This window comes from Elephas maximus, chromosome 6 (genome assembly GCF_024166365.1).
Source record: "Elephas maximus indicus isolate mEleMax1 chromosome 6, mEleMax1 primary haplotype, whole genome shotgun sequence".
Classification (NCBI taxonomy): domain Eukaryota; kingdom Metazoa; phylum Chordata; class Mammalia; order Proboscidea; family Elephantidae; genus Elephas; species Elephas maximus.
Window position 1 is genome coordinate 143,544,181 of NC_064824.1, and position 25,520 is coordinate 143,569,700.

The 25,520-nt window shown below is 49.2% G+C and overlaps 2 protein-coding genes across 11 annotated transcripts in view; both read left to right on the forward strand.

Annotated features, from left to right (window-relative positions):
* The first annotated feature begins 172 nt into the window (after positions 1-172).
* LOC126078391 (basic proline-rich protein-like) lies at positions 173-2,447 on the forward strand. Its single transcript, XM_049888874.1, has 2 exons — positions 173-1,228; positions 1,419-2,447. Exons 1-2 carry the CDS (start codon positions 173-175, stop codon positions 2,445-2,447), a joined length of 2,085 nt encoding a protein of 694 aa, XP_049744831.1.
* D2HGDH (D-2-hydroxyglutarate dehydrogenase) overlaps positions 588-25,520 on the forward strand; it is a 53,746-nt gene continuing 28,813 nt past the window's right edge. For 2 of the 10 annotated variants that reach the window (XM_049888728.1, XM_049888730.1), the window contains exons 1-6: positions 1,429-2,378; positions 2,472-2,853; positions 5,488-5,545; positions 8,784-8,923; positions 9,735-9,928; positions 11,838-12,006. In XM_049888728.1, coding sequence (XP_049744685.1) covers positions 2,481-2,853; positions 5,488-5,545; positions 8,784-8,923; positions 9,735-9,928; positions 11,838-12,006 — 934 coding nt within the window. In that variant the 5' untranslated portion in view covers positions 1,429-2,378; positions 2,472-2,480. The other 8 variants (XM_049888731.1, XM_049888738.1, XM_049888734.1 and 5 more) reach the window with 8 other exon arrangements.

The following is a 25,520-nucleotide window of genomic DNA, read 5'->3' on the forward strand; positions in this document are numbered from 1 at the left end:
CGTGCCGCTGCGGGGGCGGTCACAGGTGCGCCCACCAGCCTGCTGGTCCGCCCGTGGGGCCAGAGCCCGTGGGGCCGCACTGGGTGGCTACAGGACGGGGGTGGGGAGGCTCCTCGAGCCCGGTCAGGTGCACACGGGGTCAGCAGAAAGAGGGGTCTGGGTCAAGGTCGCGATGTTCCGACGGGACAAATCCCAGCGCAGGCCGGGCAGAGGGTGGGTGGCGCTGGATGCGAGCCTGGCCGGACTGGGCGGGGCCCGGATCAGGCGGCGGGGCCCGAATCAGGGGGCGGGGCCCGAATCAGGGGGCGGGGCTCAGCGCCCCGGCTCAGTCCGCTCCCAGGCTCTCTGTGGTCCCGGCCGCCCGAGGCCTGCGGCGCTGTTGAAGACTGGGCGGGGCCCGGGCCAGGGGCGGGGCCTGCGACGGGAGGCGGGTCAGGGGCGGGGCCCATGCCGGGGGCGTGGCCTGTGGCGAGACGCAGGCCGGGGGCGGGGCCCGGTTCAGGGGGCGGGGCCGGTGGCGGGAGGCGGACCAGGGGCGGGGCCCGGGCCAGGGGGCGGGGCCTGTGGCGGGAGGCGGGCCAGGGGCGGGGCCCGCGTCAGCAGGCTCGCTGTGGTCCCGGCCGCCCGAGGCCTGCGGCGCCGCGGAGGACGGGCACGGGGACGCGGACGTGAGTGCGTGCGCGCGGGCCCTGGGGCGCGGGCCGTGGGGCCGCGGGCCGAGGGGCGGAGGGCGCGATCGCGGCTGGGGCGTCGGTGTCTCCCCCGGGGAAGCCAGTGCGGCCCGAGCAGCCGGGCGCGTCGCCACGTGACCGCGCAGGACGTGCGCACGCCCGCGGCCTGGGGCACGAGCCTGGGGTCCCCGCGCCCTGTGCCCCGCGCGGCGCGCCCTGGCTCTGCGTGGCCCCTGCTCCCCGACAGGCACCCAGGGCCCGGTGGGTGTGGGAGTCCCCAGCAGGGCGGCAGCTCGAGCGCCTCCCCGCTGCCCACCTTTTCGGACTCGGCTGTGAGCTGGAGGCGGGAAGGTCCAGTGGGGTCACGGGGCGTCGGGGCGGCCAGGTCCCGCGGTGGGCGCCCTGCGAGCTTCCTTTCCCCAGCGCCCTCAAATCCCAGCTTTGTCCTGAAGGCAGAAGTGGTGCTTAGGTCGGTTCCGGCTGTTGGCGACCGTGTGTACAGCAGAAGGAAATATTGCCGGCCCTGCGCAATCTTGGAGATCATTGAGGAGGTGTTTGTAAACATTAAAATGTAACCCGAGAGAACGCGCCGGTCACGGGTGTACAGGGCGCTCTCTGAAGTGGATACCGCAACCGCGCGAACCAAGAGCAGATCCTCCCCGGACCCGGTGGCCCCAGGACCCCGCGCCCCCCAGGACCCCGCGCCCCCCCAGGACCCCGCGCCCCCCCAGGACCCTGCGCCCATAGGACCCCGCGCTCCTCAGAATTCCGAGCACCTCGGGTCCCCGCGCCCCCCGAGGATCCAGCGCCTCCAGGACCCTGAGCCTCCCCAGGACACCCACGCCCCCCGGAGTCCCGAGCACCCCCGGACCCGGCGTACCCCAGGGCCGCGAGCTTCCCCAGGTTCCCGAGCTTCCCCAGGACCCAGCGTCCCCCCAGGACCCCCGTGCCCCCCGCAGTCCTGAGCACCCCAGGACCCCGCGCCCTCCCCGGACCCCGCTCCCCCCCGGACCCCGCGCCCACCAGGACCCCGCGCCCACCAAGACCCCACTCCCTCCCCAGAGCTCCGACCTTCCCCAGGACCCTGTGCCCATAGGACCCCGCGCTCCTCAGAATTCCGAGCACCTCAGGTCCCCGCGTCCCCCGAGGATCCCGCGCCTCCAGGGCCCCCGCGCCCCCCGGAGTCCCGAGCACCCCAGGACCTGGCCTACCCCAGGGCCGCGAGGTTCCCCAGGTTCCCGAGCTTCCCCAGGACCCCGCGCCCCCCCAGGACCCCGCACCCACCAAGACCCGGCTCCCTCCCCAGAGCTCCGACCTTCCCCAGGACCCTGCGCCCATAGGACCCCGCTTCCTTCAGAATTCCGCTCCCTTCAGAATTCCGAGCACCTCGGGTCCCCGCTTCCCCCAAGGATCCCGCGCCTCCAGGACCCCGAGCCCCCCAGGACCCCCGCGCCCCCCGGAGTCCTGAGCACCCCAGGACCCGACATACCCCAGGGCCGCGAGCTTCCCAGGACCCAGCGTCCCCCCAGGACCCCCGTGCCCCCCGCAGTCCTGAGCACCCCAGGACCCCACGTCCGCCAAGACCCCGCGCCCCACGGATCCCGCCCCCTCCCGGACCCTAAGTCCCGGGAGCTCCTGGCCACCCCTCCAGCCCCACCCGCACGGCCACAGCTCCGCATTCGGTTCCTTCCGAACTCGAGAAGTGAGGTCTGCTGGGGCGCACACCTTGGGTTTGGCTCACCAGTGGATCGGGCTCCGTATCTCGTTACAGAGTGACAATTCCTGATCACATGTTTTTAGGACGGATCCATGGGGCCCGGTCTCTTGCCCAGGTGGTCGGCCTGGCTGTTTAAGGTCGCTCCAGGATGGTGGTGGAAGGGCTACTCCCACGCCCTGGTGAGGACCGCGTGCACGCCCGGGGGCACAGTGGAGCAGAGGAGGCGGCCAGGCGGCTCTAGGTGGGTTCGGAGTGCCAGCCCCCTCGCCTGCAGGAGCTTCTCTGCTTCCAAGCACCCATCCGAGGTGATGCTGACCCAGGAGCGCTACCCCGTGCGGCGGCTGCCCTTTGCCGTGGTGTCTGAGGAGGACCTGGCCACCTTTGAGGGCATCCTTCCGGGCAGGGTTGTCACCAGCCCCGAGGAGCTGGCAGCGGTGAACGTGGACTGGCTGAGAACCGTCCGAGGTAGGTCAGGACTGCAGGCCTGTCCTGTGTTGTCGCCGGAGGAAGATGAGGCCAGGAAAAAGTAAGCTTTGAGGGGAGGAGTTGGAGGTAAAGGTGCTGTTTTGGTTTAGCTGAAGAGCTCTTTCTGCCTGGGCCTTTCTTAGACCTTTGAAGAAAAGCAGTGTCCTGGTGATTTACAGTGTTCAGAAAATAAAACTGACCATTGTTTATTGGTGGTGCACCATACCCGCAAGTTAAAAGAAAGGCAGTATGGTGGTTATTCAGTCTTCGGAAAATAAAACTGACTGTTGTTTATTGGTGGTGTACCATACCCGCAAGTTGAAAGACAACTTTTCCGGCTGTGCTGTGGTGTGTGTGTGTGCTGGCTACCACACATACTTCTCAGCTTCTCTTAGGCCGCCCTAATAAGTGACCACAGACAGGGTGGTTTAAGCAAATCTATCCCCTTGTAGTTTTGGAGGCTAAAACCAAAACCAACCAACCCAACCAACCAACCCATTGCTGCGAAGTCAATTACAACTCATAGTGACCCTGTAGGACAGAGTGGGACTGCCCCATAGGGTTTCCAAGACTGTAATCCTTACGGAAGCAGACTGCCACATCTTTCTCCCTGGGAGCGGCTAGTGAGTTCGAACTGCCAGCTTTCTGGTTAGCAGCTGAGCACTTAACCACTGTGCCACCCACTGCCGTTGAGTCAATCCTGACTCATAGCAACCCTATAGGGCTTCTAAGACTTGAAGTCTCTATCAAAACTGATTGCCACATCTTTGTCCCTTGGGGCTGCTGGTGGTTTCACACTGTTGACCTTTCAGTTAGCAGTTTCTCGCTTTAACCACTATACCACCAGATCCTTTACCACTGTGTCAGATGTGAAATCATTCACTACAGATTAGTAAGTAAACACAAATAAGCTGGTGCATACCTTGCTAACTGGTTAATCCGCCCTTGCCTCCTCCCTCTTTCCCACCCTGTGTCCTCTCCTCAGACGGTATTCACAGGGAATACGTACTGCTCACACAATTTCAAAAATCAGTGCAGTGTTCTTGCTGTAACGTAGAGGAGAGATAAAAAGCAAGCAGTTTATGACAAAGTAATGTATTTAAACATGGAGTTCCTGGGCATGGCTGGACACCCAGGTCCTTGAACTGGACCTAAATCCCCCAGTAACCACTCAGCAAAAGAGACAAGTGGGTTGAGGCCTCTTGGTGACTCAGATCCCGCAAGGGCTGTTAGGCTGGTGACAAGACCTTCAGAGGCCGTGGACAGCTCTAAGTGAAGTTCCAAACCAAAGAGAATACAGCCTGGAAGCGCTACAGTGCACGTTAAAACTGCAGAAATCTGGAACAAATGGAATTTGGATCTCGCTGAGGTGGTGAGGCAGGTTCTTCACCTGCGGAAGGCAGGAGACCCTCGCGGTTGGTCTTCATTATGCTGGCGTCCTTCCGTGAGGGGGCGGTCCCTCCCCGCTCTGCCCCCTAAGTGAAGCCCCGTGGAGAGCCCGCCACCCTCGCACTGGGCTTTGTAGTGTTGTGTGCACAAGGCCGGTGTCCACCAGGGTCAGCCTCACTGGGTCTCAGTCCTGGCTCGGCCGCTGCTGCTGCGTGATTGTAGGCAGAAGGACCTCAGTGCCCACACCCCACAATGGGGACCACAGCCCCCGTCACTGAGGGATGCTATTGCGAGCTAAACGCAGTAAAAGCCTGGGAAACCAGGGCTCAAGTTTTGGATTCTGTCCTCCCACCTCCCCACCATTCTGCTGACACCCAGAACCAACCAGCTGTTGCCCCAAGGCAGGGGGCTTCTGGGAGTGGGGACGCTGTAGTTGTGTCGGGACTGGCTGTCCGTGACTCCTGCCCTCCGCTGCCCGTCCCCTGGAGGCAGTCAGCTTCCCCACAGTGTGGCGGCTGACGACTGCAGGAGAGATTCTCCCAGAGTGCGTAGTGGCTATGTTTTTGTAACACCCTGCCTGGGGTCCTCCATTGGTTAAATCGGGGCAAAAGTCCCTGCCTCTAGAAGGGAAGAGTTTCAGCGTTGCATTGTGACCAGAGCACGTGGGTGGACGATGCCTTGGTGGCCAGATTGGAAGATGTTCCTGCACAGTGCCCAGCCCTTCATCTCTGTTTATTGATTTGTCCTGGGATGAAAGGCTTTTTTTTTTTCTTATTAACATAACCTCAAGATTTTATTGTCTTCATAATACAACCAAAGATGAAGTTTAGAACTGGGTCACTTGGCCCTTTCTCTTCTCAGCCCTTGTCAGTTCAAAATCTCTTAATAGTCAACATTCTCTCAGACCTGCAGTTGGTTTCACCTCATTTGAGCCTCAAAACAGTCTTCTTTGTAGTCTTAGCCTTCTTCCGGAAAGTCAGCTTGGTCTGCCCACCAATCCCCCCTGCTTCCTGTCATGACGCTGCTTTCCCTGGGCACACAGGGCACACTTGCCCTTCTTTGTACCGTGTCACTTTGTGGGGTTGGTGCTTGCCACACTTTCCACCACACTCCTTCCTTCCTCTGGAGAGGGCCCTGCCGTCTGGGCAAGGGTGGGCAGGCAGGCGAGGAGTCCAGGTCCTGGGTTTATCCCTCAGTATCGTCAGCGTGCCTGTGGCTCCTTACTGACTGGCCTTTCTGTCACAGGCTGCAGCAAGGTACTGCTGAAGCCCCAGACAACAGAGGAGGTGTCGCAGATACTCAGGTAACTGGGGTGTGGGGGGACTCCCAGCCCCCCACTGTACCCCGCCCTTGAGGCTGGTCCTGTGGCCTTGGCTTCAAGGCTTCCTGTGTCACAGCCATGTGGGTGGACACAGACAGCAGGGTTGGCTTCACGAAAAGACAGGAAGGGTGCCCCAGAGCAGCTGCTTCCCTGAGGCCGTACTGGACAGCCTACCATCTCCAGGGGTGGCTCCAGTCCTACCCCTCCCAACCTGAAAGTGACTCCCAGCAGACTTTTTTTCAGTGAAGAAAAATAGACCTTTTCTTTAAGAGGTCATTTTTCCCTGATTGTTGTAGAAAATTTGGAAACCACATTGTTGCTGTTGGGTGCCATCTAGTTGATTCCGACTCATAGCGACCCCATGTGACAGGGTAGAACTGCCCCATAGGATTTCCTAGGCTGTAATCTTTGCAGGAACAGATCGCCAGGCTTTCTCTGTCGAAGCTGCTGGGTGGGTTCAAACCAACCTTTAGGTTAGTAGCCAAGTACTTAGCTATTGAGCCACCAGGGCTCCTTTCGAAACCGTAGAAAATTATAAAGAAAAATGTCAGGGTAACCTGTAGTCTCACACCAAAGAGAACCACTGAGAGCATTTGGATTTTGGTTAGCTCCGTATTTTTTCTGAGTATTGGTGTTTTTTAAATGTCATCACTGTATGTCCTATGCTGTGGTCTTTTTTTCTTTTTAATAGACTTCATCTTTATTTTAGGAAATCCTGGTGGTGTAGTGGTTAAGAGCTACGGCTGTTAATCAAAAGGTCAGCCGTCGAATCCACCAGGCGCTCCTTGGAAACCCTGTGGGGCAGCTCTACTCTGTCCCATAGGGTTGCTATGAGTTAGAATCAACTTTACAGCAACTGGTTTGGTTTTTGGTTTATTTTTATTTTATTTTATTTATTTTGTTGTTGTTAGGTGTCATTGAGTCGGTTCTGACTCATAGTGACCCTATAGGACAGAGTAGAACTGCCCCATAGCGTTTTCCAAGGAGCTGCTGGTGTATTTGAACTGCTGACCTTTTGGTTAGCAGCCGAGTTCTTAACCACTATACCACCAGGGCTCCCTTATTAATTTTAATAGGTCTTATTTTTAGAGCAGTTTTAGGTTTACAGAAAAATTGTACAGAAAATACATGGAGTTCCCGTATACCCCCTCATCCCTGGACACTGCTCTCCTGTTGTTAAGGCCTTGCGTTTCTGTGGTACGTTTGTTACAGCTGGTGAACAGGTACTGATACATCATTGTTACTGGAGTCCATGGTTTACATTAGGGCTCATTCTTGGTGTCCTAGAGTTCTATGGGTTTTGACAAATGTGTAATGTCCTGTGCCCACTGTGACAGTATCATGCAGAATAGTTTCACTGCCCTGAAAATGCCCCATGCTCCCCCTGTTCAACCCTCTCCTTCCCCGTGAACCCCAGGCAACCACTGATCTTTTCACAGTTCCTATAGTTTTGATTTTTTTCTTTCTTTTTCATTTAAATTAAAAAAAAAAAAAAATACCGTAGAGTCAATTCCTACTCACAGCGACCCTATAGAAGGGAGTAGAACTGCCCCATAGGGTTTCCAAGGAGCAGCTGGTGAATTGGAATTGCCGACAGGACAGTTCGGTTAGCAGAGGAATGCTTAACCACTGGCCACCAGGGCTCCTCATTTAGCAGTACACGTGTCCCTTTGTTGCTGTTAAGTACTCTTCTTCAGCATTTTTAACGCACCTAAAAAATTTTTTTATAAGTTACTCCACCCCAGGAATGCACTGTAATCTCCTAGGCCCCCAGCCGTGTCCACCAAGGCTTTCTGGTGCACATGATGCTTTATGACCACCTCGGTGGGTAAATGTGGGGGCACCCTCTCACTTACCATATCAGAGCCTGTTCCCAGAGGTTCATTTGATGCACACTGAGGCTTGCCCTCCAGGGCCTCAGAGGGCTGGCTCCCTGAATTCTCTTGGGTCAGGGCTGTCTCCCCTTCAGTCTTTGCAAAGTTAGAACCTGGTTGTGGGGACGGGCACCATGGGATGACGTGATGCACTATCCAAGGGTCTGGGAGGAGGTGAAGGACAAGAACACTCAGCCAGCCAGCCAGCCAGGGACTAACGGGAGAGGGGAGTGAGGGGGGAGGGGACTAGTGGGAGAGGGGAGTGATGGGGAGGGGGCTGATGGGGGAGAGGAGTGAGGGGGGAGTGATGGGAGGGGGCTGGTGGGGGAGGGGACTGATGGGGAGAGGAGTGAGGGGGAGGGGGCTGATGGGGAGGGGAGTGATGGGGAGGGGAGTGATGAGGAGGGGACTGATGGGGGAGGGGAGTGATGGGGAGGGAAGTGATGGGGAGGGGAGTGATGGGGAGGGGAGTGATGGGGAGGGGAGTGATGGGGAGGGGAGTGATGGGGGAGGGGAGTGATGGGGAGGGGAGTGATGGGGAGTGATGAGGGGGGCTGATGGGGGAGGGGGCTGGTGGGGAGAGGAGTGGGGGAGGGGGCTGGTGGGGGAGGGGACTGATGGGTGAGCTGACTGATGGGTGAGCTGACTGATGGGTGAGGGGACTGATGGGTAAGGGGACTGATGGGGAGGGGACTGATGGGGAGGGGGCTGATGGGAGAGGGGATTGATGGAGGAGGGGAAGGGAGGAGTGGGATGAAGGGGTGTACTTGGACCTTTGTGCCTGGCCCCAGCAGGGCCTGTGCTTGCCTTGCCATGCTCGTTGAGAGCAACAGAAAGGGCCGTAGCTGGTCTCAGAAATTGTGCACTTAAAAGATAAAAACTGCTTTCAAGTCGACCCTGACCTGTAGTGGCCCCACTGTGTGTCAGAGCATACGTGTGCTCCATAGGTTTTCCAATGGCTGATTTTTCCAAGGTAGATTGCCAGGCCTGCCTTCCGAGGCACCTCTGGGTGGATTCGAACCTCCAACCTTTTGGTTAGCAGCTGAGCGCTTAACCCAGGGACTCCACTTAGAGCATGGGCCTCTTCAGCAGTAGCATCGGTGACCTCCTCTGAGACCTAGGGGAGAATTTCGGCTTCATCTCTCTCTCTCTGACGACCACCTGGCCTTCCTGAGAACCTCCTCACACACTGGGCTCAGGGGAATCAGGGCGGGATGGGAGCCAGCTGCTCGGGGCGGCTGGCGCCTCAGCACCAGGGGTCCACCGGTCCCTCAGCTTCAGCCCCTCCCGTGAACGCACATCCCATGCGAGGGGGCCGAGAGCCCTGACGTCCCTGTGCTCCCCAGGTACTGCCATGAGAGGAACCTGGCGGTGACCCCGCAGGGGGGGAACACGAGCATGGTGGGGGGCAGCGTCCCCGTCTTTGATGAGGTCGTTCTCTCCACCGCCCTCATGAACCAGGTGGTCAGCTTCCACAGCGTGTCTGGTAAGTCTGCTCCTGCCTGCAGATGCTGACGGTGGTGGGGCAGCAGCTGGGTGTGGGGGGCCTGGACCTGGAAGGAGCCGGTAGCTGCCGTGCCGTGTGCCCAGCTCTGGACGGTGTGTACGTGCGTGTGTGTGCGGGTGTGTGTGTGTGTGTGTGTTTTGCATAGTTGGCTGTTTGGGTGATTTATACTCTGGGCTTGGTGTGAGGGGGATGGGCCAGCTTGTGGCCAAGGTCCCTTCCAATTCAGGCATTTTCTATCTATCACAGTCCTTTCTGGAGGGGTGCGAGCTATAAACAAATAACCACTGCAGAAGGGGGGGCTTCCAGTCCAAGCAACATAACCACGTTTTCACCTACTTCTCAGCCTCAGCACTGTTGACATTTGGGGCCTGATAATTCTTTGTTATGGGGCTGCCCCGTGAGCTGTAGGGTGTTAAGCAGCAACCCAGGCCTCTACCCACTAGATGGCAGTAGTGCCCCCCGTTGTGAAACCAAAAATGCCTCCAGACGTGGCCCAGTGTCCCGGGGTCAGGATGGCCCCTGGGTAAGGAAGGACCTCTGCTCTGTAGCAGTGTGTCTGTCTCTCTTCTCCCTTCTGTAAGCACCTGTGTAAGGTTTTCTCTTCCCTATTGTCACTTTACCATCCTTTTCTTTTTCATTCCTGTAATCATTAAAGATAAGTGCAGATGGTTTTGATCTGGGCGAGGGGTGGCACGCACCCCCTGCTCCCCTGCCGGGTTCCTCAGGTGAACGCTGTCCTTGGGGTCTACACCCGAGGTGTGTGCCCACAGTGGCCCTGGTGCTGTTGCAGGGATCCTGGTGTGCCAGGCTGGGTGCATCCTGGAGGACCTCAGCCAGTATCTGGAGGATCGCGACTTTGTCATGCCTCTGGACCTGGGCGCCAAGGGCAGCTGCCACATCGGGGGGAACGTGGCCACCAATGCGGGTGGCCTGCGAGTCCTGCGGTATGGCTCACTGCACGGGACGGTCCTGGGCCTGGAGGTGGTGAGTGCTGGGCCAAGGCCAGCGCCAGCTGTGCATGGGGCTGGCTGGCTCCTCCCTCACCCTGGCCCATGTCCCACGTGAAGGGCTTTCTGGACTTCCCAGCCTCTTCTGGTGGCTGTGGACCATCAGAGGCCCCGGGTGGGATGAGTCCTGATTTGACTACCAGCTGCGAGCCTTCGGTGGGTCTCATCTGGACATTGTCTGCCCTTGGGCGGTGCAGTGCCTACCCCAGGGTCTCCCTAGGTACAGCCAGACCTAGGTACAACACCAGTTGAGGCCAAAGGATGCGGTGGGGGGGCTGGGCACTGGGGAGGGAACAGACATGGGGAGCGTCCTCTCTGCAGTCCACGGGTGGCTCCCAGGCTCCAGGGGGACATGTGGCCGAGAGGACCTGAATTCACCTCAGGAGGTCACCTTGGGGGTCTCCCTTGTAGTTGGGGGCCGTATTGCCACTTGGTGTTTGTCTTAGTCATCTAGTACTGCCATAACAGAAATGGCTTTAACAAAGAGAAATTTATTTCCTCACAGTAAAGTAGGCTGAAAGTCCAAATTCAGGGTGTCAGCTCCAGGGGAGGGCTTTCTCTCTCTGTCGGCTCTGGAGAAAGGTCCTTGACCTCAATCTTCCCATGGCTGAGAAGCTTCTCAGGCAGAGGGACCCCGGGTCCAAAGGACGTGCTCTGCTCCTGGCGCTGCTTTCTTGGTGATATGAGGTCCCCAACTCTCTGTTTGCTTCCCTTTCTCTCTGTTTGCTTTCCCTATCTCTTGCTTCCCTTTCTCTCTGTTTGCTTTCCCTATCTCTCAAGAGATAAAAGGTGGTGCAGGCCATACCCCAGGGAAACTCCCTTTACCTTGGATTAGGGAGGTGACCTGAGTAAGGGTGGTGTTACAATCCCACCCTAATCCTCTCAACATAAAATTACAATCACAAAATGGAGGACAACCACAGAATACTGGGAATCATGGCCTAACCAAGTTGATACATCATTTTTGGGGGGACATAATTCAACCTATGACAGTGTTCTCAGCCCCTATTGTTACAGCCCCAAGCCTGGGCTCCCAGCCACCTAGGGCAGGCGGTCACAGTGCTGTCTCCCACGAGACTGTGACACCACCCTTGGTGCCCACCCAGTTGGGGTGTATCACCATGGCAGGTCCCCCAACACTGCCAGATCTAAGGGGACCAGAGCGCGAAGGTCAGCCCAAGGTCACACTTGTTCACAGAGGAGGCGCAGGGTCCAGTTAGCCATAGGTGACCATGCCCCTGAACCCCCTCCCAGATGCATGGTGTCCATCCCGGACCTTGACACACCAGGTGCTGCCCAGGAGGATGCGTGATGAGAGGTGTTTTGGGGTTTTGGGTGCAGAGCTTTTGCCTGCTGGCCAGAGTGGCTGGGCCTGGACAGAGCTGCCTGCTTCCTCCTCCTGCCACATCACAGGGTTCCAGTAGCCCGTTTTCTGGGCAGCTGCCACTTCTTTTCACTTGAGTCTGTTCCGTCTTACGAGCTGTATCAGCAAGTCGTCCAACAAAGGAATAGCAAGTGAGATTCAGGTTCCAGACCAAGAAAGCACCCTGCTGATTGAGGGACGAGGAGTTCAGGGTGGGGGGCACTGTGGGTCTCTTCCCTCTGTTCTGCCCCTCCCCCTCCAGTGTCTGCCTTGTTTCAGGTGCTTCCTTCTGCAGGGGGGGTGGGGCTGGGGAGCTTTGCTCTAGTCAGGAATGAAGCACCCTTCCTTCAGCCTGATCGGTGACCCTGGCCCTGTTGCATTTCTGAACCAAACACTGGGGGTCAGTGGCTCAGGGTGCCCTGGGGCTGGGCTGGGGCCAGAGGAGCAGGGGTGTGTCTGAAGGAAGATGGCCCGCGGACACCCAGCGTCAGACCTGAGACACCTTCTCCTCTTCCCTTGCCAGGTGCTTGCAGATGGCACCGTCCTGAACTGCTTGACCTCCCTGAGGAAGGACAACACAGGCTATGACCTGAAGCAGCTCTTCATTGGGTCAGAGGGCACGCTGGGGGTCATCACTGCTGTGTCTATTCTGTGTCCACCGAAGCCCAAGGCTGTGAACGTGGCTTTCCTCGGTAGGCTTGGTTGCTTGACCTCCGGAGATGGCCAGGTGTGGGGGGCCAGACAGCTCTCTGATGGGGACTGCTGGGAGCACGGTGCTCTTGGCTGCTCTGGGTCAGAGGTGGACCTGGTGAGGGCGGGGACAGAGGGAGCATCGTCGCAGGAGAACACATCTGCTCCCGTTGCTCCTGGCTTCCTGCTTTGCTTTGGTGTTCGCAGAGGAGAGGCTTGGAGTCACATGCTTTGCCTGTTTGTGCTCAGAACGTACTTTATTCTGGAACAAAACTGAGGTTTCAGTCACCTCTTCCAATCCATTTTATTATTGAAGTAGCTTGCAGGGTAAGACTCTGAGAGAAATGATATCATTTGGCCTAAGACCAAGGGCACCAACCTGTTGACTTCTGTGGGAGTAATTAGCAGGCACCTCCAAAGGCGATGGGACCCACACATCCACCACGTCTGCCTTTCCTGGGTCGATATCTCGGCAAGCAGCCCTGCTGCAGTATCGCTCGTCTGAAAAGGGGCTCTCCCGATCTCACACCCCTCTGCAGCTTTCCTTCAATCCCTCCACTTCCCTCTACCGCTGATTTTTAAAGAGGAGCTTCTCCTCAGGCTCTTCAGTTCTTCTCCTGCCACAGTGTTTTCATCTCCTTTCTCGCCTTTGTTTGGATCGATTAGGTTCAGATGTTGTGCAAACCACCATTCTTTTGGGAATGTCAACAGCAGACTTAACTTAAAACCCAGGTGCCATCAAGTTGACTCCAGCTCTTGGTGACCCCATGTATGTCAGAGCAGAACTGTGTTCCATAAAAAAAAAAAAAAAAAAATTAAACCCTCTTTATTTTATTTCATTAGTATTTTTTTATATTTATTATTTTTATTGTGCTTTAAGTGAAAGCTTACAAATCAAGTCAGTCTCCCACACAAAAACTTATATACACCTTGCTACATACTCCCAATTACTCTCCCCCTAATGAGACAGCCCACTCTCTCCCTCCACTCTCTCTTTTCATGTCCATTTCAGCAGCTTCTAACCCCCTCCACCCTCTCATCTCCCCTCCAGGCAGGAGATGCCAAGATAGTCTAAAGTGTCCACCTGATCCAAGAAGCTCACTTCTCACCAGCGCCCCTCTCTAACCCGTTGTCCAGTCCAATCCATGCCTGCAGAGTTGGCTTTGGGAATGGTTCCTGTCTTGGGCAAACAGAAGGTCTGGGGGCCATGACCACCGGGGTCCTTCTAGTCTCAGTCAGACCATTAAGTCTGACCTTTTTATGAGAATTTGGGGTCTGCATCCCACTGCTCTCCTGCTCCCTCAGGGGTTCTCTGTTGTGGTCCCTGTCAGGGCAGTCATCGGCTGTAGCCAGGCACCCTCTAGTTCTTCTGGTCTCGGGATGATGTAGTCTCTGGTTCATGTGGCCCTTTCTGTCTCTTGGGCTGGTAATTACCTTGTATCCTTGGTGGTCTTCATCCTCCTTTGATCCAGGTGGGTTGAGACCAATCGATGCATCTTGGATGGCTGCTTCCTAGCATTTAAGACCTCAGACGCCACTCTTCAAAGTGGGATGCAGAATGCTTTAATAGATTTTATTATGCCAGTTGACTTAGATGTCCCCTGAAACCATGATCTCCAAACCCCTGCCCCTGCTATGCTGGCCTTCGAAGCATTCAGTTTATTCAGGAAACTTCTTTGCTTTTGGTTTAGTCCAGTTGTGCTGACCTCCCTTGTATTGTGTGTTGTCTTTCCCTTTACCTAAAGTAGTTCTTATCTACTATCTATTTAGTGAATATCCCTCTCCCACCCTCCCTCCCCCCTCGTAACCACAAAAGAATGTTTTCTTCTCTGTTTAAACTATTTCTCAGGTTCTTATAATAGTGGTCTTATATAATATTTGTCCTTTTGCAACTGACTAATTTCACTCAGCATAATGCCTTCCAGGTTCCTCCATGTTATGAAATGTCTCACAGATTCCTCACTGCTCTTTATCGATGTGTAGTATTCCATTGTGTGAATATACCATTATTTACCCATTCATCCGTTGATGGGCACCTTGGTTGCTTCCATCTTTTTGCTATTGTAAACAGTGCTATTTTATTTTTATTATGCTTTAGGTGAAAGTTTACAGCTCAAGTTAATTTCTCATACAAAAATTTATATACATATTGTTTTGTGACATTAATTGCAATCCCCACACTCCCCTCTTCTACCCTGGGTTCCCTGTGTCCATTCAACTAGTTCCTGTATCTTCCTGCTTTCTCATCCTGCCTCTGGACAGGAGCTACCCATTTGGTCTTGTGTATCTGATTAAACTAACAAGGACAGTCCTCATGTGTATTATTTTTTATTTTATAGCCCTGTCTAACCTTTGTTTGAAGAGTGGGCTTTGGGAATGGTTTCAGTTCTGGGTTAATAGAGCGTCTGGGTGCTATGGCTTGGGGCCTCCTCTAGTCTCTGTGAGATTGTTAAGCCTGGTCTTGTAAAGTCAATTTGAGTTCTGCTCCATATTTTTCTCCCGCTCCATCCGGGACTCTCTGTTGTGTTCTCTGTCAGGGTGGTCATTGGTGGTAGCTGGGCACCATCTAGTTCTTCTGGTTTCAGGCTGGTGGAGTCTCTGGTTTATGTGATCCTTTAGTCTCTTGGACTAGTGTGTGTCTTTGGTGTTCTTCATTCTCTGTCTCTCCAAGTGGGATGGAACCAATTGATGCATTTAGGTGGCTGCTTGCAAGCTTTTAAGACCCCAGACACTACTCACCAAAGCGGGGTGCAGAACATTTTCTTAATAGACACTGTTATGCCAATTGATCTAGATGTTCCCCGAAACTATGGCCCCCAGGCCCCAGCCCCAGCTACTCTGTCCCTTAAAGTGTTTGGATGTGTCCAGGAAACTTCTTAACTTTTGTTTTGGTCCAGTTGTGCTAAGTTCCCCTGTATTGTGTGTTGTCTTTCCTTTCACCAGAGTTGATCCTTGTCCCCTATCTAGTTCCTAAATTTCCCTCATCCTCCTTCCCCACTCTCATAACCATCAAAGAATACTTTCTTCTGTGTTTAAACCTTTTCTTGAGTTCCTATAATATTTTAATGTTTTGGATTCTGCTAAGGCTTGACCTAATATGTGGTCTATTCTAGAGAATGTTCCATGTGCACTACAAAAGAAAGTATACTTGACTTCTGTTGGGTGGAGTGTTCTATATATGTCTATGAGGTCAAGTTGGTTGATTGTGGCATTTAGATCTTACATGTCTTTATTGAGCTTCTTTCTGGATGTCCTGTCCTTCACTGAAAGTGGTGTGTTGAAGTCTCCTACTATTACTGTGGAGCCGTCTATCTCATTTTTCAATGCTGATTGAATTTGTTTTATGTATCTTGCAGCCCTGTCGTTGGGTGCATAAATATTTAATATGGTTGTATCTTCTTGGTGTATTGTCCCTTTTATCATTATATAGTGTCCTTCCTTATCCTTTATGATGGATTTAACTTTAAAGTCTATTTTGTCAGAAATTAATATTGCCACTCCTGCTCTTTTTTGATTGTTGTTTACTTGATGTATTTTTTCCCATCTTTTGAGTTTTAGTTTGTGTCTCTAAGTCTAAGGCATGTCTCTTGTAGGCAGCATGTAGATGGATCGTGTTTTTTAATCCATTCTGCCACGCTCTGTCTCTTTGTTGGTACATTTAGTCCATTTACATTTGGTGTAGTTATGGATAGATATGAATTTAGTGCTATCATTTTGATGTCTTTTTTTGGTGTGTTGTTGAGTTTCTTTTTCCCACTTAATTTTTGCGCTGAGTAGTTTATTTTTAAATATTGTCTTTTCCTCATATTCATCATTGATTTTGTTTCTGGTGAGTCTCTATTTTTTTCTTGTAGTTTATTTTGATGTGTAGGATAGTTCGTCTCCTTTGTGGTTACCTTAATACTTACCCCTATTTTTCTAAATTTAAACCTAACTTTTATTTCTTTGTATCACCTTGTCTTCTTCTCCATATGAGAGATCTATGACTACATTTCTTAGTCCCTTTTTATTGTTTTAATGTTGTCTTCTTTTACATAATAACAATGCTGTTTCCCTTTTTTGAGTGTTTTTTTAATCTTGGTTTATTTTTGTGATTTCCCTGTCTGGGTTGACATCTGATTGCTCTGTCCAGTGTTCTAGTCTTGGGCTGATACCTGATATTATTGATTTTCTAACCAAAGAACTCCCTTTAGTATTTCTTGTAGTTTTGGTTTGGTTTTTGCGAATTCCCTGAGCTTCTGTTTATCTGGAAATGTCCTAATTTCACCTTCATATTTGAGAGACAGTTTTGCTGGATATATGATTCTTGGCTGGCAATTTTTTTCCTTCAAAGCTTTATAGAAGTCATCCCATTGCCTTCTTGCCTGCATGGTTTCTGTCGAGTAGTCCAAGCTTATTCTTATTCATTCTCCTTTGTAGGTGACTTTTCGTTTATCCCTAGCTGCTCTTAAAATTATCTCTTTATCTTTGGTTTTGGCAAGTTTGATTATAATATGTCTTGGTGACTTTCTTTTAAAATCTACTTTATGTGGAGTTCGATGAGCATCTTGGATAGATACCTTCTCATCTTTCACGATATCAGGGAAGTTTTCTGCCAACATATCTTCAACAATTCTCTCTCTTTTCTGTTATCCCTCCCTGTTGTGGTACTCCAGTCACTTGTAGGTTATTTCTCTTGATAGAGTCCTACATGATTCTTAAGGTTTCTTCATTTTTTTAAATTCTTTTATCTGATTTTTCTTCAAATATATTGGTGCCAAGTGCTTTATGTTCAGGTGCAGAAATTCTGCCTTCCACTTGCTCAGTTCTGCTCCTCTGACTTTCTGTTGAGTTGTCTACTTATGTAATTTTTTTGTTAATCTTCTGAATTTCTGATTGCTGTCTGTCTATGGATTTTTCCAGCTTATTAAATTTTTCATTATGTTCTTGAATAACCTTTTTAATTTCTTCAAGTGCTTTATCTGTGTGTTCCTTGGCTTGTTCTGCATATTGCCTCATTTCCTTCTTGATGTCTTGAAGGGTTCTGTATATTAATCTTTTGTATTCCACCTCTGGTAATTCCAGGAAGGCACTTTCATCTAGAAGATCCCTTGATTCTTTATTTTGAGAGCTTGTTGAGGCGATCATCGTCTGTTTCTTTATGTGACTTAATATCGACTGTTGTCTCCGAGCCATCTATGTTATTGTATTAATTTGTTTTATGTTTGCTTACTGTATCATAGCTTCTTGCTTTGTTTTGTTTTGATATGCCCAGATGGGTTACCTGAGTGAGCTACCTTGATTATTTTTTCCTTTGGAGCTCTGATGTCCTGCCCCCAGCTGGCTAGAGCTGTTATCAGGTATATCAGTCTAGGAGTCCATTCACTTTTCTTGTATGAATTCAGCTTAGGTGTCCAGATAGCTTATCATCAAGTGTGTGGTATAGGCTCTGTCCTACAGTCTTAGAGGGGCAGGGGTGATTGGTGTAGGTATCAGTATCTGGTTGCAGCAGGGGGTCATGCTTTGAACAAGGCAGTGGGCTGAGAACCATCCCCAAGTGTCTCTGAGGACAGTGTGTCCTTCTTCCCCAGAGCATACAGGTGGGTGGGTTCTGTGGACCGACCAAGGGCACCCAGCGTTTTTGGTTCTAAGGATTGGGAGGTACCAGTTATCCTTGGACCCCTGTCGTGGGTGGCTGGGTGACCTGAGTGAAGCCACCAGTCCTTAGGCTCCTGATGTGGGTAGGTGAGGACCCCGTTTAAAAGGCAAAGCAATGTCAAACATCAAACACCCACCTCTCCACACACAGCTGAAACAGTTGTAGTCTGCCAACAAGGGCCTATTCTCCTGAAATAGGCCCACACAGGTCCATGCAGAGGGAAAAGGTACTCAAAGAAGACCTCAGACTGTTTATGCCTGGCCAGGAGCTGCTTCTGTCCTGAGCTGCCCTGGTTAGTGGAGCTGGCAAATTATCTTTTCCCCCAATTGTGAATTTATTCCTTCTCCAAGGCTGGGAGGATGGCTCTAGGTGCTCAACAGGGCCTACCTCCAAAAAAAAAAAAAAAAACCAAACCCAGTGCCGTTGAGTCGATTCTGACTTATAGCGACCGTGTAGGACAGAGTAGAATTGCCCCATAGAGTTTCCAAGGAGCACCTGGTGGATTCGAACTGCCGAACCTTTGGTTGGCAGCTGTAGCACTTAACCACTTTGCCACCAGGGTTTCTGGGCCTACCTCTGGCCTAGGGAAATCAACAGCCACCTGGTTGAGGGTGGGGTGGTGGGGGCACAGTAAAATATATGCAAGTACTTAGTTTTTGCCAAGAGAGAGCGCTGCGAGTTGTGAGTAGGCTGTGCAGCTGGCTGCTTCTGCCTGAGGAAACCGCAGCCAAATGCTGGTACCAGCCCTCCGCAGCCGCTCCTGGGAATGGTGCCTGAGGGCTCCTGGTGATTCAGGTCTGGTAACTCCTCTCCGCTTCTGAACCGTTTTTTCCTCCCCTGCTATTCAGTTTGTTTTCTAACTTTGCCTTTGATGTTCAGGGCTCCTAGCTTGTCATAAATATACTCATTTCACTTGTGTTTTTTGGTCTTTGTTGTAAGAGGGCTCACTGGAAGCATTTGTCTTTTCTGCCATCTTGGCCCCGCCTCTTGAGTTCTTAAAATAGTGGTCTCATACAAAATTTGTCCTTTTGTGATTGAGTAATTTCACTCAGCATAACGCCCTCCAGATTCATCTGTGTTATGGAAAGTTTCGAGAGTTCTTCATTGTTCATGACCGTTGTGTAGTATTCCATTCTGTGTATGTACCGTAATTTGTTTATCCATTCGTCTGTTAGTGAGCACCTAGGTTGTTTCCACCTTTTTGCTATTGTGAATAATGCTGCAACGAACATAGGTGTGCATCTGTTTATTCATGTGACAGCTCTTATTCCTCTAGAATATATTCCTGCAGTGGGATTGCTGAATCATATGGTACTTCTTTTCTAGCTTTTTAAGGAAGCACCAAATTGTTTTCCAAAGTGGTTGTACCATTTTACATTCCCACCAGCAGTGCATAAGGTTCTAGTCGCTGTACAACCTCTCCAACATTTATTATTTTGTGTTTTTAGATTAGTGCCAGCCTTGTTGGGATGAGATGGTATCTCATGGTAGTTTTGATTTGCATTTCTCTAATGGTTCGTGATCATGAGCATTTCCTCGTATGTCTGTCAGCTTCCTGAACGTCTTTGGTAACGTGTCTGTTCATATCCTTTGCCTATTTTTTAATTGCATTATTTGTCTTTTTGTTGTTGAGGTGTTGCAGTATCTTGTAAGATTTTAGAGATTAGGCACTTATCAGATATGTCGTAGCTGAAAATTTTTTCCCAGTTTGTAGGTCATCTTTTTACTCTTTTGGTGAAATCTTTCGATGAGCATAAGTGTTTGATTTTTAGGAGTTTTTCAGTTATCTAGTTTCTCTTCTGGTATTTGTGCATTGTTAGTTATGGTTCGTATACTATTTATGCCATGTGTTAGGGCTCCCGGTGCCCTGTTTTTTCTTCCATGATCTTTACCATTTTAGATTTTATATTTAGGTCTTTGATCCATTTTGAGTTAGTTTTTGTGCATGGTGTGAGGGATGGGTCTTGTTTCATTCTTTTACTGATGGATATTCAGTTATACCAGCACCATTTGTTAAAGAGACTGTCTTTTCTCCGTTTAATGGACATTGGCCCTTGGTCAAATACCATCTGCTCATAGGTGGATGGATTTAAGTACGGGTTCTCAATTCTGTTCCATTGGTCTATGTATCTGTTGTTGTACCAGTACCAGGCTGTTTTGACTACTCTGGCGGTATAATAGGTTCTAAAATCAGGTAGTGTGAGGCCTCCCACTTTGTTCTTCTTAAGTAATGCTTATTCGAGGCCTCTTTCTTTTCCATATGAAGTTGCTGATTTGTTTCTCCATCTCTTTGAAAAATGTAGTTTGAATTTGAATCAAGATTGCATTGTATCTGTAGATCACTTTGGGTAGAGTTGACATTTTCACAATGTTGAGTCTTCCTGTTCATGAACATGGTATGTTTTCCACTTACGTGGGTTTCTTTCTTTTTCTTTTTTTTTTGCGGTAGTGTCTTGTAGTTTTCTTTGTATAGGTCTCTTATGTCTCTGGTTAGATTTATTCCTAAGCACTTGATCTTCTTGGGGGCTATTGTAGATGATATTGATTTGGTGATTTCCTTTTCAAAGTTCTATTTGTTAGTCTAGAGAAATTCAACTGATTTTTCTATGTTTATCTTTATCCTGATACTTTGCTGATATCTTGTATTAGTTCCAGTAGTTTTCTTGTGGATCCTTTGGGGTTTTCTGTGTATAAGATCATATCATCTGCAAATAGGAATACTTTTTCTTCCTTACCAATTTGGATGCCCTTTTTTACTTTTTCTTGCCTTATTTCTCTGGCTAGGACCCCCCGCACAGTGTTGAATAAGGGTGGTGATAAAGGGCATCCTTGTCTGGTTCCTGTCCTCAAAGGGAATGCTTTCAGTCTCTTTCCATTTAGGATGATGTTGGCTGTTGGCTTTGTATAAATACCTTTTATTATGTTGAGGAATTGCCCTTCTATTCCTATTTTGCTGAGGTTTTTTTTAAAATCAGGAATGGGTACTGGACTTTGCCAAATGCCTTTTCTGCATCAATTGATAAGATCGTATGGTTCTTATTTTTGTTTTATTTATGTGATGGATTACATTGATTGATTTTCTAATGTTTATCCATCCCTGCATAATAAACCAGGTATCCTTCCCTGCATACCTGGTTTGAATCCCCCTTGATCATGATGAGTTATTTTTTTGATATGCTGCTGAATTCTATTGGTTACAATTTTGTTGAGGATGTTTTGCGTCTGTGTTCATGAGGGATATTGGTCTGCAATTTTCTTTTTTTTCTGGCGTCTTTACCTGGCTTTGGTATCAAGATTATGCTGGCTTCGTAGAATGAGTTCAGGAATATTCCTTTCCTATGCTCTGAAATACCTTTAGTAGTACTGGTGTTAACTCTTCTCTGAAAGTTTGGTAGAATTCTCCAGTGAAGCCATCCAGGCCAGGGCTTTTTTTTGTTGGAAGTTTTTTTAATTACCACTTCAATCTCTTCTTTCGTTAGGGGTTTAGTTTTTCTACCTCGGTTTGTGTTAGTTTAGGCATGTAGTGTGTTTCTAGAAATTTGTCCATTTCATCTAGGTTTTCAAATTTGTCTCCATAAAGTTTTCAATGGTTCAATTTTCAGAAGTAGATCCTGAGGACTTTCATCCAAGGTGCTTGTTGCTGTTGTTGTTAGGTGCCATCGAGTCAGTTCCAGCTCGTAGTGATGCTATGTACAACAGAATGAAACACTGCCGAGTCCTGTGCCGTCCCCACAATCGTTGCAGCCCATTGTTGCAGCCACTGTGTCAATCCATCCCATCGAGGGTCTTCCTCTTTTTCACTGACCGTCTACTTTACCAAGCATGGTGTCCTTCTCCAGGGACTGGTCCCTCCAGATTAATATGCCCAAAGTGTGTGAGACAAAGTCTCACCATCCTTGCTTCTAAGGAGCATTCTGGCTGTACTTCTTCCAAGACAGGTTTGTTTGCACTTCTGGCAGTCCTGGTGTATTCAGTATTCTTCACCAACACCAAAATCAAAAGCGTCCCTTCTTCTTTGGTCTCCCTTGTTCATTGTCCAGCTTTCATATGCATATGAAGAGATCGAAAACACCATAGCTTGGGTCAGGTGCACCTAAGTCCTCAAAGTGACACCTTGGTTTTTGAACACATTAAAGAGGTCTTTTGCAGCAGATTTGCCCAATGCAATATGTTGTTTGATTTCTTGACAGCTGCTACCATAGGTTTTGATTGTGGATCCAAGCGAAATGAAATCCCTGACAACTTCACTCTTTTCTCTGTTTATCATGATGTTGCTTATTGGTCTAGTTGTGAGGATTTTTGTTTTCTTTATGTTGAGATGTAATCCATACTGAAGACTGTAGTCTTTGATCTTCATCAGTAAATGCTTCAAGACCTCTTCACTTTCAGCAAGCAAGGTTGTGTCATCTGCATAATGCAGGTTGTTAATGAGTCTTCCTCCAATCCTGATTCCCCATTCTTCTTCATACAGTCCAGCTTCTTGGATTATTTGTTTAGCATACAGATTGAATCCAAAAACCTCTTGCCACCGAGTCGGTTTTGACTCATAGTGACCCTACAGATTGAATAAGTATGGTGAAAGGATACAACCCTGATGCACACCTTTCTTGACTTTAAACCACGCAGTTATCCCCTTGTTCTATTTGAATGACTGCTCCTTGGTCTAAGTACAGGTTCCTCATGAGCACAATTAAGTGTTCTGGAATTCCCATTCTTCATATGTTACCCATAATTTGTAATGACCCATACAGTCGAATGCCTTTGCATAGTCAAAGAAACACAGGCAAACATCTTTCTGGTGCTCTGTGCTTTCAGCCAGGATCTGTCTGACGTCAGCAATGCTATCCCTTGTTCCACGTCCCTTTCTGAATCTGGCTTAAATTTCTGGCAGTTCCCTGTTGATGTGCTGCTGCCACCACTTTTGAATGATCTTCAGCAAAATTTTGCTTGTATGTGATGTCAATGATATAGTTTGATAATTTCCACATTCTTTTGGATCACCTGTCATTGGAATGGATACAGATATGGATCTCTTCCAGTTGGTTGGTCAGGTAGCTGTCTTCCAAATTCCTTAGCGTAGGTGAGTGAGTGCTTCCGGCTCTGCATCCGTTCGTTGAAACATCTCAATTGGTATTCCTTCAGTTCCCGGAGACTTATTTTTCCCCAATGCCTTCAGTGCACCTTGGACTTCTTCCTTCAGTACCATTGGTTCTTGACCATATGCTACCTCTTGAAATGGTTGAATGTCGACCAATTCTTTTTGGTAGAGTGACTCTGTGTATCCCTTTCATCTTCTTTTGATGCTTCTTGTGTCATTTAATATTTTCGCTGTACAATCCTTCAATATTGAAACTCAAGGCTTGAATTTTTTCTCCATTTCTTTCAGCTTGAGAAATGTTGAGCGTGTTCTTCCCTTTTGATTTTCTATCTCCCAGTCTTTGTGCATTTGATTTTAATACTTTGTCTTCTTGGGCCACCCATTGAAGTCTTTTGTTCAGTTCCTTTACTTTATCATTTCTTCCTTTCGCTTTAGCTACGCTACATTCAAGTGCAACTTTCAGAGCCTCTCCTGACACCCATTTTGGTCTTTTCTTTCTTTCCTGTCTTTTTAATAACCTCTTGGTTCTTCATGTATGATGTCTTTATGTCATTCTACAACTCATCTAGTCTTCAGTCATTAGTGTTTGATGCATCAAATTTATTCTTGAGATGGTCTCTAAATTCAGGTGGAATATACTCAAGGTCATACTTTGGCTCTCATGGACTTGTTCTAATTTTGTTAAGTTTCAACTTGAACTTGGTCATGAGCAATTGGTGGTATGTTGCAGTTGGCCCCTGGCCATGTCCTGACTGTGGTATTGAACTTTTCCATTCTCTCTTCCCACAGATGTAGTGGATTTGATTCCTGTGTATTCCGTCTGGCAAGGTCCACGTGTATAGTTGCCGTTTACGTTATTGAAAAAAGGTATTTGCAGTGAAGAAGTCATTGGTCTTGCAAAATTCTGTCATGCGATCTCCGACATCCTTTCTATCACCAAGGCTGTATTTTCCAACTACCAATCCTTCTTCTTTGCAGCTTTCACATTCCAGTCACCAGTAATTTACTGTTGCATCCTGATTGCATGTTCGATCAATTTCAGGCTGCAGAAGTTGGTAAAAATCTTCAATTTCTTCATCTTTGGCCTTGGTAGTTGGTGCATAAATTTGAATAATAGTCGTATTAACTGGTCTTGCTTATAGGTATACGGGTATTATCCTATCACTGACAGCATTGTACTTCAGGATAGATCTTGAAATGTTCTTTTTGACGATGAATGCAACACCATTCCTCTTCAACTTGCCATTCCTGGCATAGTAGACCATATGATTGTCCAATTCAAAATGGTCAATACCAGCCCATTTCAGCTCACTAATGCATAGTATATTGATGTTTATGCATTCCACTTCATTACCGTTAACATTAAACCTCTACATATATGTATACGTATAGAGGCAGTCTCTGGGTTGGGGGCATCCAGCTTACCTACAACCCATGGTTATGAACCAACCCCCATAAAAAAAAAAAAACATACAACCTAGTATATTAAAAATTACAGACACATAGAATGAGTCAGGAGCCCTGGTGGTGCAGTGGTTAAGAGCTCAGCTGCTAACCAAAAGGTCGATAGTTCCTGTCCACCAGCGGCTCCTCAGAAACCCTATGGGGCAGTTCTACTCTGTCCTACAGGGCCAATATGAGTCAGAATCGACTCGATGGCTAGAGGTTTGGTTTTTTTGTGTGTGCGGTTTACAATGGTTAATAATAAACTGGTACTACTTGGCGATGCCCATCAAAACATTATTACTATTACTGTATAATTATGTTAACTATGTTTTAGTGTATCTGAAATTATTTCTTTAATTTTTTTGTGCATAGAAAGGTACAGCATATTCTGTATACTAAGACAAACATTTGACTGACTGGTGTTAGATACGGACTATACCTAACTGTTCTGACTTAGGTACAAATTTGACTTAAAGACAGACTTAGGAACAGAACTCATTTGTAATCTGGGGACTGCCTGTATTTTACTTTCTGAACAATTAGACAATAAGTTCCAGACCGTATGTCATTTCACCCCTGATGATTTTAGCATGTGTCCTATAAAAGCAAGGGTATTCTCCTACAGAACTAAAATACCACTATCATTTGTCGTTGTTGTTGGTAGTTGCCATCAAGTCGGTTCTGACTCATAGTGACCCTGTGTACAACAGAACGAAACCCTGCCCCGTCCTGTGCCATCCTCACAATTGTTGCTGTGTTTGAGCCCATTGTCACAGCCACTGTGTCAATCCATCTCATTCAGGGTTTTCCTCTTTTTCGCTGACCCTCCACTTTATCAAGCATGATGTCCTTCTCCAAGGATTGGTCCCTTCTGATAACATGTCCAAAGTATGTGAGACGAAGTCTTGCCATCCTCGCTTCTAAGGAGCATTCTGGGTGCACCACTGTCATATATGAGCAATTTCACATTGATTGAAAAATGTCAGATACACAGTCTACATTCAAACATACTCAATCTGTAAGTGGTAATTAAGGTCGACCTTCATTTGCAAATTCACCTCCTCACTAAAATTTGTCACCCCAAAATCCATACTAGCCGCACTTTTGGGGTCATTCATGTGCAAGGCCAGAGCAGTAAAAAACTTGAGACACCTGGCTGAGATGGAACAAGGCGACGCTCTGCCTTCTCGCTTCAGCTCTCGTGCTGCAAACAAGCATCCTGTTCTCCACCTATTTAGTGCTGCGTTTTTCACATTTTTGTGCTTTTTGGTGGTGGTTTTGCTGCTTAAATAAACCCTGAGCGTAGCACTGAGGTGCTGTCTAGTGTTCCTGAG

What these genes read in the sequence shown, in the direction of transcription:
- LOC126078391 (XM_049888874.1), top strand. Translation starts at nt 173, where the DNA reads ATGTTCCGACGGGACAAATCCCAGCGCAGGCCGGGCAGAGGGTGGGTG. An exon ending in AGATCATTGAGGAGGTGTTT is followed by an intron (nt 1,229 to 1,418) that starts GTAAACATTAAA and finishes CTGCGCCCATAG; the next exon opens with GACCCCGCGCTCCTCAGAAT.